General features: G+C 41.5%; 1 protein-coding gene across 2 annotated transcripts; it reads left to right on the forward strand.

Moving 5' to 3' along the window:
• Nucleotides 1–379: 379 nt before the first annotated feature.
• Nucleotides 380–12,021, forward strand: ppp6r2a (protein phosphatase 6, regulatory subunit 2a). 2 transcript variants are annotated; one of them, XM_056747464.1, is made up of 24 exons: nucleotides 380–726; nucleotides 2,199–2,358; nucleotides 3,409–3,666; nucleotides 4,837–5,023; nucleotides 5,248–5,385; nucleotides 5,820–5,885; nucleotides 5,972–6,084; nucleotides 6,171–6,278; nucleotides 6,377–6,503; nucleotides 6,706–6,858; nucleotides 6,988–7,218; nucleotides 7,297–7,361; nucleotides 7,482–7,597; nucleotides 7,700–7,785; nucleotides 7,932–8,012; nucleotides 8,121–8,218; nucleotides 8,386–8,443; nucleotides 8,545–8,672; nucleotides 8,788–8,951; nucleotides 9,042–9,177; nucleotides 9,349–9,401; nucleotides 9,683–9,857; nucleotides 10,057–10,167; nucleotides 10,241–12,021. In XM_056747464.1, exons 3-24 carry the CDS (start codon nucleotides 3,440–3,442, stop codon nucleotides 10,284–10,286), a joined length of 2,667 nt encoding a protein of 888 aa, XP_056603442.1. In that variant the 5' UTR covers nucleotides 380–726; nucleotides 2,199–2,358; nucleotides 3,409–3,439; the 3' UTR covers nucleotides 10,287–12,021. The 2 variants fall into 2 exon arrangements, with proteins under 2 accessions (XP_056603442.1, XP_056603441.1); XM_056747463.1 differs by having other exon boundaries at nucleotides 381–726; nucleotides 6,171–6,284.
• The last annotated feature ends 265 nt before the right edge of the window (nucleotides 12,022–12,286 follow it).

The raw sequence follows: 12,286 nt of genomic DNA on the forward strand, positions 1-12,286 counted from the left end.
GCCCAATTTTAAATGATTGTATGAGATTGAGGTGATAACATTGAGTTAACGTTAAAATATAGTTTGGATCATTTATCATGGTTTATTTTGGCTTAAAGTTTGGTGTTGAAACTGATGGGTGGCGGCATGAAGGAAAGAAGACTGAGAAACAGCGTCATTTACTATTTCTTACATTTCACGTTGCATCTTGTAATGTCCCTCAGTTTGCACTTATTTTATATAATTATTTTCCATATCCACATGTACTTTATACGCTTTTCGAATAGAATATTGATCTATATAGCATCACGGCAATAGAGATTTGTTGACTCGTCTTGACTAGTTGATGGGAATGCGCTCTGTGCGCAGTCAATATTCTGACAGCACGCGCACGCGCGCGTCTATAACAGAGTTTCGCCATTTTGAATAGAAGCATATCAACGGTTTTTATTTCCCTCTCCCCCCGTCTCTCGCCGTGCACGAGAGCGCCCGAGACAACTCTGCGTAGTGATTAACATCAGAAACTTGCTTAAGCATTAATCCTTTAATAAAACAAAGGGTAAAACCAACAACTTTGATGGGCACGATGGCTCGCGCATCGGCCAGATAGTTGTCAGGAAAACGGTCTCGTGGCAGCTGCGGGGTTTCACACAGCGCGCGCGGGGCAGCAGCGCCACCGCTGCACGAGCCTGACGACCAACACTAACCGATAACCAGTCTAGCAGCCTGAAGACACTTACAGTGGGGGTAAGTTTACGCGAAAACAGCCTGTTCACATACATAAATAGTCATGAACGGGCCGACTCTGCGTGTGTTGCACCGAACCTAGTTTGTTAATATGTGTTTTGCGTGAAGAACGTGTCAGTTTCGGATAAGGAGAAACTTCTGTGAGAGATTGGGTTGAAGTTAGCCGGGCGAGCTAGCAAACAAACCAAAAACATCTCTTTGTTCGACACTAAATAAAGACGTACGCGTTGTGTACGTCCGGTGTCACTTTTAATCAGAAACGAGCGTGTATTTCATTGGTTTGGTTTCGAGTTTGTGTCTCTTTTAAAACACGGAAACCAGTTATGTTGCTAATGTTAGCCACCGACGCTAAGGACGGCTAGCGGGGCCCAGCTGTAAACATGCACCCAGACATTTTCTCCTGAAACTGGTATTCTGCACTTTTAAACGTGTCTCGTGGTTTGGCTTTATGTAGGTAAATATTTGCACGCCTCTGCTTTAAATCTCTGCCCTTTAAAGTGTAAAAATGCGCTGGCGTGTTGTTGACTTTGTAAACACGACTGAAATTATGTTGTCATTGGCAGCCACAATTGAGTAACGTCATACGTCAGTTCATCCTCTCCAACCGTTTGACTATTGACTTGCACAACATCATTATATTCATTCAGTCTGATAAATGCAATCTCGTATTGAGTTTTGTAATGCACCAACACCCCCCTCGGGGTCCAGGGTTCAGGACAAGTTGCTGGATCAATTTCCTAAGTAGGGAGCTTATGGACAGTTGTGCAATCAGAATATAACCAATTTAATTGACCTAACGATATTCTCCCCGACATCTCTTCTCGTGTCTCCTGTGTGTGTCAGCTTATATTGTTTGCAAATGCTACCCTTTTTCTATCTTTGATGGATTGTAGAACAGAGAAGTGCTTTCCTGTTTAGAGTTCATCGGGGAGTACGTGTTTTGTTTGAGTGCACTAGTTGAATGTCACTGCACGTGCACACAATGATGTGCACATAAAAGAAGGAAACAAGTCCTATTGTCTTTTTTTGGAAGCTTTTCCCAATTGAAATAAGTGTTTGTAACTTGCACAGCTGCAGATCAATGATAGAGCTTCTTTCCGGTGTAGTGCGTGCTCTGTGTATGTTGTCAGATCAGTATATAAAGGGTTTAAGGAACATGTTAAGTGCGGCTGTCTCAAGTATGCCAACTGCTCCAGAAATGTGGCATAGGTAACATTTTTTAGGGGGAAGTATGATGTCACCAAGTGACACCTATTCTAACTTCCTATTCTATTTGACGCTGATTTACAAATGTGATCGGAAGATTTTCTCTGAAGCGTGAACTATGTGCCATTTAAGCAAAGGCTTAAAATAACTATTTACATATCTGCTAGAGAGGCACCATGGGGTAAATTTGGGGAAGAGAGTGTGCATGTGTTTGTTCGCTGCTGTCAAGGAAATGGCAATTTCTCATTCTTGCTTCTTTTCCACAGTGTCGGTTCTTCTGAGGCGTGTATTCGAGGAGTGCCTGGTGGGAAGTGGACCTCATGCAGATTAATGCTAGGTCATTCTGTGCTGTTTGCATCTTGCCACTCAAATGCCTGTCTGCCTGTGGAGGAGGTGTAACTAAGGATTCACGCGTTTCATCAGCTGGTAAAAATCTATTCATTTACTAATGCTATAAATGTTACATTAATTCACTCACAGTTCTTTGAGCGTATGGACTGTGTGGAATATATTGCAGAGGATGTGATGCTTGGGAACCAGTTTTAATGTAGGAACAGTTTTTCATGAGCAAAGCTGTTAAAAAAGGTTCAGAGCCCAGGTGATTTCAATCAACGATGAAAGAAGGAATTGTTGCTCTTCATTTTCTGGTTGCGTCATGTTTGTTTTGAGTGGGATGTGTTGGATGCTTTAAAAGTCCTTCAATTATTTTTGTTCCCTTGTTCTTCTGTTGACCAGATTCTCTTTCATCTGTTCGTTCTGCTTTCTGTCCTGTTTCTTCCTCTCTCCCATTAACTCCAAAATGTAATTCAAAATCTATTCAGCTGTCTACTACGTACATAGCTGCCTACTATCTGTATAGCTGCCATCAGCTGTAACTGAAACCTATAAGGGGCTAATATAGAATGCTCTATATAGACTACATGTCTAAGCAAAGCATCACACACATTGGTTGGCAAAGGAGCTTTGATTCTGAAATTATTCCACTGGGGTTGACATGTTGCTAGGTGATTAATTTGTGGGTCCAATGGTTTTATTACAGATAAAACAAAAATACTATCAAGGTTGCCAGATCCACAGTTTTTCAGCGAAATGGGGCCACTGTTACAGGTGCAGGTATAGTTTACCCAAAAATAAAAATACAGTCATCATTTACTCACCCTCTTGTCATTTCAAACCTTTATGACTCAAAAAATAACATCCAATTTTGAAGAAAGCTGTGAACCGCACTGGCCCCCATTCACTTCTTTTGTATAGGCACTAAACCAATGCAAGTGAATGGGGGCCAGTTAACAACCCACTTCAAAATATCTTCTGTTGTGTTCTGCGATAGAAAGAAAGTCATACAGATTTGAAATGACAAGAGAGTGAGTAAATGATGACAGAATTTTTATTTTTGGGTGAACTATCACTTTAACAATGTGGTACACTTTGTCTTTTTGCTCGCTTTCCATTTTTGACACCTCATCCCGTCCTCAGGTCTGTGCTTCCTGCTACAGCCACCGCCATCATGTTCTGGAAGTTTGACCTGAACAACACCTCCCATATCGACCAGCTGCTGGATCGAGAGGATGTGACTCTGAGAGAGTTGATGGAAGAGGAGGATGTTCTGCAGGAGTGCAAAGCACAGAACCGCAAGCTCCTTCTCTTCCTCTCCAAGGAAGAGTGTATGCAGGAGCTGGTCACTCTTATCACTGAGGAGCCACCTGCTGATCTGGAGGAGAAAACACGCTTCAAGTAAGGAAATGAATGCCACACAGCTTTCTGTCTCTCACTTTAGTTTTATAGCTGTTTTATGAGTGTTTCTTCATATACCTAATTCATGTGTTAAAGCTAAAATGGCAAATTTTCTTGATGGTAAGCTATTTGCGTGATGAAAAGTCCTAAACTCAGCCAATATTTAGATTACCAAGGGCAGATGGAAAAAGTGTTTTCAGATATGTTGAAAAAAGAGACCATTTGATGGTAATAGCCATGCAGCAATGAGACCATCATCGTAAAGGATCCTTCCATTGCAGGTTCCCTTTAGCCTATGTGTACATACGCCTGGCAGTAAAAAGTATTCTGACTGCTACTGAGAATTGTTCAATTAAGACTTCAGGGTGTATGTGCTGTACACTAGCTGACCTGCATACTTGGAGCTCCTAGATACAGGAGTGCAATATAAAATGCAGGTAAAGACTTAAAAAGTAAGAGATCAGGTGAGTTAGGAGGCCAGGAACGATCCCCAAAAAGGTATACAGATGGAGCAGGTGTAATTGAAACATAAATGAGAAATAATATGGAACATGAAAAGAGAAATAGCTTTTGAAAGGAAAGGACACCTGTATAATATTAGAATACTAATAGTATAAAAGTATATAGTGTTTGTGAAGGCAGTGAAACAAAATGTGTGCATGCAATTCACTCCAGATTTGACAGGCTTTAATGTCTACATCAGTTTTAGCACTGTGTTTGACCATGTAGTGTGAGAGAGAGCGAGAGAGAGAGAGAGAGAGAGAGAGAGATTCACGATTCATTTGAAAACCAAAATCATTTGGTTCTCCCGTGTAGGAGGCTGAATCGCCTTGAAATTAGCAACCAGATGTGCTAAACTGTTTTCCTCATATGTTGTGAAAGATTGGGTGGAACATGTTCAACACCATCTGTTGTATCAACTGCATGATTCATATTTTTACATAATGTTTATCAAAGGCAGTACTGCACTGCAGGGTGTAGGGCACTAATGCAGTGTATTGCCCTGCAAGCCGTATCATTAGTGCCATTGATTTGCCCTGTAACACTGCAGCACTGATTCTTCCAGTATTTACTTTTGTGCGAGTCACAAACCCCAAAAACTCACTTTATTGAAATGATGTTCTGCCACACATGTAGGTTAAATACACTTGACTGGTTCTGTTCATCCAGGTTTCCAAATATTGCCTGTGAGCTTCTGACCTCAGATGTGGCTCTTATCAATGATAAGCTGGGTGGAGATGAATCCCTTTTGGAGAAGCTCTACCACTTTCTGGAGCAGGAGCCACCACTTAATCCCCTGCTGGCCTCCTTCTTCAGCAAGACCATCGGCAACCTGATTGCACGGAAAACAGACCAGGTATAAACAAAGCGTGGGACAGATACACACACACACCTAGCATTATCTGATAAGGACTATAGCTAATGTTTTCAGCTGATATCATGCAAAGCAGATCCCATATGTACCATGTAGTTAGTGTTTTTAATTTAAAACAAAAGCTGAAATACTGTTGGGTGTTAGGGGTTGTTAGGGCAGTTATTTGATTAGTTGGGTGGATAGTAAAATTGTATGTTATTCTGCAGGTAATCTCTTTCCTAAGGAAAAAACACAACTTTATCAGTCTGGTGCTTAATCACATTGATGCCTCGGCCATGATGGACCTATTGCTGCGTCTCATCAGCTGTGTAGAGCCTGCCCCCTTGAGGATGGAGGTCCTCAATGTAAGCATTCTTTTCATATATAAAAAAAGAGAATGATCAGATTTCAACTTGATATCGTAAATGTCTGCACCCATAAATGAAAATTCTGTCATCATGTTATGAACACAGAGAAAGATATTTGGAAGAATGCTTATAACCAGACAGATTTTGCCCCCAATGACTCCCATAGTAGGAGAAATTACTTTATAATTTTTTTGTTCTGTTAAACACAGAAGACGACATTTTGAAGAAGGCAGGAGAGTTCTGGGGCACTTTTTGACTATCATTGTATTTTTACTACTATGGTAGTCAATGGGGAAAGTCTGTCTGGTCAAAAATCACTACACCTGTGATTTGATTGTTTAAATGAGACATTGACCCAAGTTTGGCCAGATTAGTGATAATGGAGTTGTGATTCTGATCTGTAGTCAGTGTGTGTTTGTGTGTGTTTATAGTGGCTGAATGAGGAGAGGCTCATTCAGAGACTCACAGAGCTAATGCATACAGGGAGAGATGAAGAGGTACAGACATCACCACTGAACATTTCACCTTCATCTCGCATGATTTCAGTTGTCTAAAACATTTTGTTCCACCTCATTCGCTGCAGAGACAATCTAATGCATCCCAGACTCTTTGTGACATCATCCGACTCAGTCGAGACCAGGCCAATCAGCTGTCAGAGGTCACTGAAGCAGACCCCTTACTCGCTGTCCTGGAGTCGTAAGTGTTAAACTTGATTAGCGTTTGTGTGAAGATCTTCTAACTTACATGGATGAAGATGGTTTCTTTGATCGATGTGTCTGCAGACAAGACAATGTGGAAGAGCTTTTGAAGAACATGTTTGAAGGCGAGAGGACTGAAGCGTCCATCGTAAATGGAACGCAAGTGCTTCTTACGTTACTGGAGTCACGGAGGTCAGGGTAAGTTCATTACAGGGTCTAATTGACTCTTTCATCCTTGTTTCTAACTCGCCTTATGTAAGTCTTGTCTATTCTTCTGTGTCTGTTGTTAGGCTGGAGGGTCTGATGGACCTGTATTCTCAGGGATGTGAAAGGTCTTACACTGTCAACAGCAGTATTTTACGTGCTATTGAGCCTCATCTAAAGGACTTCCAGCAACTCCTACTGAACCCTCCAACGGTACCAGAACAAATACGCCTTCTCCCAGACTCCAAGACATAAATGTCATCTCTGGGTTTTAAAACATTTGATCAAAACACCAGTTTGACTATTAAAATCATACCTTGAAAATAAATGCACATTCCCAACGATAACTGACTGTGTCTTTGTGTGCTGTAGGCGTCCGCCCTTTAAAAATATTTCTTCTTTTGCTGTTCACCAGAGAAGTGCAATACTCACTACAGTAGGCGTTCTGGAGCAGCCCCTGGGGAGCGCCCGCCTACATGTGGCCAGACTGGTGGCTTCTCTGCTGCAGACTTGCGACCTCAGCATCTGCCAGGAGATCTGCAGATTCAACATCATGGACCTGCTATTGGTAAATCACACACACTTAGTACTGCAGACTCAACATTATGGGTTGACTGTGGGTGGGGGCCTATGCACAATGATCTTGTTTCAATCGCTTTCTTTCCTTCCTTTCAACTTTTCCCCGCTCTGCTTGCAGGATTTATTCTTTAAATACACCTGGAATAATTTCTTGCACTTGCAAGTGGAGCTGTGTGTGGCATCCATCATGAACCACTTCACCCACCCGGACCTCCAAATCCCAGGCATGCAGAACCACGAGGACAGGCCAGCTGCAGGTGCAGGTAGCCCTGTGGAAGAGGAAACACCTGGCCAGAACAACACCTCAGACCCAGCAACTACAACCGATCAGGATGCTCTTGTTACAAATGTACGTTTAAGGTCACGAATTGTTAAAAACGACACCATTTTGTCCTGCTGTTATTTTAGTCCTACCTTCTTTCTTCAGCTCTTTCAGCATTGTCGTCTGGTGCAGAGAATTCTGGATGCCTGGGAGGAAAATGACAAAACCCAGTAAGAGACCCATTTGTTTCCTTTCAGTGCTTTATATACAGTGACTCTAAACACACACACACCCCCAGACACTTCAGCATGACATAAGCAGGGTTGTTTGATGTCTGTCTGTGTGTGCAGGTCTGAAGGGGGCAGACGAAGTGGAAATATGGGTCACCTGACGAGAATCGCTAACACTGTGGTTCAGAACCTGGAGAAAGGGCTGGCTCACTCGCAGATTAACGGGTTGATTAAAGGTTTGTAGTTAAGTTAAATATGTTTGTGGACTTATTGCTGATGGGAGAACGTTTGTGTATGTTGATGGGTACTGGGTTGGTAATGTGCCTGTACATCCATAGAGCTGCCAGAGGACTGCAGAGGTCGCTGGGAGAGTTTTGTCGGCGAAACTTTGAGAGAAACCAATAGGAGAAACACAGTGGACTTGGTGAGGAAAAGCGGAATACGCATTCACACATAAATGAATGAATGTAGTGTGAAGAAAACATCTTTCTCATCAGAGTACTTCAAACTCATAGTATATATCATATGGCATGGTTCTGCTTTCTGATTGGTTGTGACCTTGTTTTCCAGGTGAGCACTCATAACTTGAACTCATCTAGTGAAGATGACGATATGGAAAGCCCCTTCCCCAATGATCTATCCATCCAACAGGTGAAAGAACTTGCTGATAGATAGTAGTGCATGTGGACATCATAAACAGCCAACATGTTAGAAAAACTTGCATGTTTAAATATTTAAGATTTCTCCTTTTTTTTTCAGGCATTCTCAGATTACCAGATTCAACAGATGACTGCCAACTTTGTGGATCAGTTTGGCTTCAACGATGAGGAATTCAGTGAACATGATGAAAACATAAAGTTAGTTCAATATATTTACATGTGTTTATTTCTTACATCAATGTGAAGAGTGTGATGTGTATTAGTTTGGTAGATATTACAGGACTTTAGAGACCTGTTCTGATATAAAAGTGTGAATCTTTAGTTTGTGCTGTGAACATTTCATTGACATTCTTTCAATCTTTCAGTGCTGCATTCGATCGAATTGCTGAAATAAACTTTAACATAGATGCAGATGATCATAGTGTAAGTGCCTTGTACCATTAAAAACATTAACGGCTCAAACCATTAGTTTATTTATTATTAAATTTTTTGATGATTTAATCTGGGTTGTGGTGTTCCTGCAGGCCAATGCTGCAGCTTTTGAGGCGTGTTGTAAAGAGCGTATCCAGCAGTTTGATGACTGTGAGGAAGAGGAAGACATTTGGGATGAAAAAGAAATTAACTATGCAACACAAATCAAATCCAGATCGAGGTACAAAATGTAACTGACATCCATGAAGAAATGAGTGGGCTGTTTTGTTTGTTCGTTTGCTTTACATTTAAGTTTTTTAATAAAGTGCTATCGAATCACATCTTTTGTCTCCCAGGTTTGGGGTGTCTCTTTCTTCAGACAGCTCACCTAAAAGTGCCGTAAGGAACGGAGGTGGAGGCTGCGGGTCGGCCTCTGAGGATGAGGATATTGAGGAAGAGGCCAGTCCTCCCTCTGCGCACTCATCAGCCGGCACGGCATCAGAGTCTCAGTCGGCTCAAAGTGAGTGTTGTGCCATTAGCCAGTTTTGTTCTTAATGTGCAGGAAGATTTTCAGCTAAAACTATTCTCTTTTTTTGTTCTGTCCCGACAGACTCAGGCTGGACAGCAAGTTTTGGTGAAACGGAGGCGAGCTCATCCAGTTCATGGGGTGGGTCACCTCAGCAGGGTGGTGAGGGCCCACAGGGCACAGGTTGGGCCTCCTTCACAGAGTTCCAGCCATTCAGCAGGTGAATGAACCCTCGCATCTGCATGGAAAAAGCTTGGATTCAACTGTATTATGCTGCTTTTTGGGTGTTTATTGAAACAAACTGTAGTTGATTGACAGTAGTAGGATTGTTTATATTTATAGTATGCTAGAAATATCTGTTTACATTAACACATTGACCTCTCCACAACAGCAAAGAGTCCAGCCAGACAGAGGGACAGTCTAAACAAGGCCAAGATAAAAACTGTGAGTGTGCTTTATTTGCATGTGTCTGAATATTAACTTGCATATCCTTTGTGTTCTTTGTATTGAGAGTTCTTTGTTCTATGAAAACATACAGTCATTTTTTCACAGGACAACTGCTTCCCGAAACTGGTAGTCAAATATATCTGAGAATTCCCAGCATCAGAATTTTAATGCATAAATATAATACATCTCCCAATTTTTATTCTGTTAAGTAACTCGGTCTGCTTAATCCTGACGAAGCTCTCCGTTTAGGCATAAAAGTACATTCTGTTCCGTTCTAGTGGACGGCAGCGGTTCGGCTACAGGACAATGGGAAGCAAGTCCCGGACAGAAAGCCCCTCTTGTGGCCTCGGACAGCAGCTCATCAGGAGGCTCAGACAGTGAAGAAGACCCTGGAGAAAATAAGAGTGAGGGCTCTCCTAAAACACCTGCCAACCAGACAACAGCACCCATGGGGTAAGTAGTTCTGCCGTCCAAATATGCCACTCTTGAATTTGGACTTATCATTTGACTGGTTCCCTGTATAAGCCACAGTGAGGTTGAGGTTTATGAATGCAGTCAACAATAAAAATTTGTCAAAGTAAACGGAAAGCGATTTATTTATGAGTTTTGAGGTATTTGATGTCATGTGTGCTGAAACTCCCTCCTGTGCCAGTGAGGTGTCCACTGAAGCTCTGGAGAAGCTCAGCATCACAGATACGGCTGCACACAACATCGATTCTTCCGCACCTACAGAAGACTCAAACACCACTGTGATGGAGACGAGGTAACACAGCGAGTCAAGGCACGTTACAGTGACTTTAATTGATCAAAGTATAAAACTACACTCTCATCCACAGAGTCAAGTCATGTTCAGCTGAGATCACACCTAACGGACCCGTCTGAAGGCTCCGGATTAGAGTCCGACAGAGACCCGGCCCACTCTCCACCTCTTCCATTCTGAACCCCCAAACCTCAATACCACTTTTGGTGTTTAAATAAAGAATGCTGCCATGTTATTGGTCCTGGATACTGCCAATCAGCCCATCATTGGAGGAAGGAGCCAGGGGCATGTAACACAAACCAGTAACCAGTACAGTTCTCAGAGGTGTTAGTCTGTTAATCTTTTCAACTTTGTATGAGATATGCACAGTTTTAAATGTAGCAGTGAACCGTGTGATTACAGGATCTGTCAGGACTTTATTTTTCTGGGTTTGTCTCCATGCTATCATTTTCTGGATTATTTTTCGCTCGCAGCTTGGGACGGTAAAAAACCGGGATGAAATCGGAAAGCACAGGCTCATCCTTCGCCGCACCACACGTAGACATGACGTCACGCAAAATCAGATGTCGCGTGACGCAGCCTCTGCAACGATTTACTGTATGTTGAAGCACAACTGAAGTTGTCTGTAATGCTTGACACTTTTCTGCACAGGTCACCGCCCCTGCCAAGATTTTTAAATCCTTTTTATTATTATTGCGGCCTGATCTCATTAAATCATATATTTGAATGTTCGGAAGTGCTTTGGGGGAGGTAATATATGAATATTTTAGCTCTGAAATGGTGCCAACGGTGGCACTTGTGCAATAACATTTAGGCTTTTAATTTCATTTGAATCATTCGGAAAATGTACACGTAATGGTGGGACTGTGCCTGTTTGAATTATTTTGGGCTCTTTTTTTTCATTGCATGCAAAGCGTTCTTTATCAAGCATATACGAGCAACCATTTTTCTGGCGACGTTCTGGTTGGTTAGTCAAGACCTTCTGATTGTATTGAATTACATTCATCATGCGTTATCCCCCTCAGATCAACCAAACAGTATCTACCTAATTTCTACTCGATGTTAAGCTTTCTAAAATGGGAATTTAGGGTTTAAATCAAAAATCTAAAAGTATTCATCGTAACCTTTGCCTTAAGTTACAAATCCTTCGAAATCCCTGTAACAGGATAGAAGGTTTTGCTTCAAAAAATGCAAAAAGACGTCTTTAGTCTGTTTTTAAATAACAGCGGGTCATGAAATAACTCCTACCAACCCCCCCCCCCACAATTTTACCTGAATCCCTATCCAACGTGAACATGTTCCAGAGGCCAAGCTATTTCATTCTTATCCCTAGCACACTATACCATATAAATTATTCCATGGGACAGTGTTATGCACCATTTTTAAAAATATGAAATCTAACTATATGCTGTCAGATATTGTCTCCGAATCTTCCGGTAGCTCTTGTATTACTTCATACTGAATATCATGTCATTATTTTCCTACAGGATTTTGTCACGTTTCATTTTTCTGCAAACTTATGATGGTACCAAATCTGTTGGATTACAGGATTGGGATATCGCATTATTTATTTTGCACTTATTGAGGTGTTGGTGCGGAGATCTGGTCTCCCATCATGCATTGGAACACCCAGATTTTTTTGTCTCTCCCACCGGAGTGTAAATCCTCCGTTGACTCTGCTTCTTATATCTATGACATGTTCAAAGGTTTGTTTCCAAAGCCAAAAGTATGTATTTGCCTTTTCTTTAATTGTTTAAAAAATCTTATTTTTAACTTTAACCAATATTATTTTACATATTGTAGAGATTCTAATTTATGTGATCTTCAGCAACCAAAATATTGCTCTGTTCAATTCTGTTCATGTGTCTGGGTTGTTTCTTTGTGGTCATCTTAGCCGGAGACATTTACCAAATGTGTGATTATGTGGGTCACCAGAACCAGGATAAGTAGTTAGTAAAGGTCACAGGTTCAAGCCCTAGGGAACAGATACACTGATGAAATCTATAGATTACTGTACGTTTATTGTATGTTTGTACGTTGTGTTGTTGCCTACATCAGTACTTTTATATTTTGATATTTTCAGAATTGTTGTCAGTTTCTTGTCCGGTTATCAGGTCAGCTA

This window comes from Triplophysa dalaica, chromosome 5, assembly GCF_015846415.1.
Source record: "Triplophysa dalaica isolate WHDGS20190420 chromosome 5, ASM1584641v1, whole genome shotgun sequence".
In the NCBI taxonomy this organism is placed as follows: Eukaryota; Metazoa; Chordata; class Actinopteri; order Cypriniformes; family Nemacheilidae; genus Triplophysa; species Triplophysa dalaica.

Excerpts from the sequence above, each read along its gene's own strand:
- ppp6r2a (XM_056747463.1), top strand. The coding sequence starts at position 3,440 with ATGTTCTGGAAGTTTGACCTGAACAACACCTCCCATATCGACCAGCTG. Across the intron at positions 6,285-6,376 it reads CTGGAGTCACGGAGGTCAGG|GCTGGAGGGTCTGATGGACC; the intron begins GTAAGTTCATTA and ends GTCTGTTGTTAG. Across the intron at positions 6,859-6,987 it reads ACATCATGGACCTGCTATTG|GATTTATTCTTTAAATACAC; the intron begins GTAAATCACACA and ends CTCTGCTTGCAG.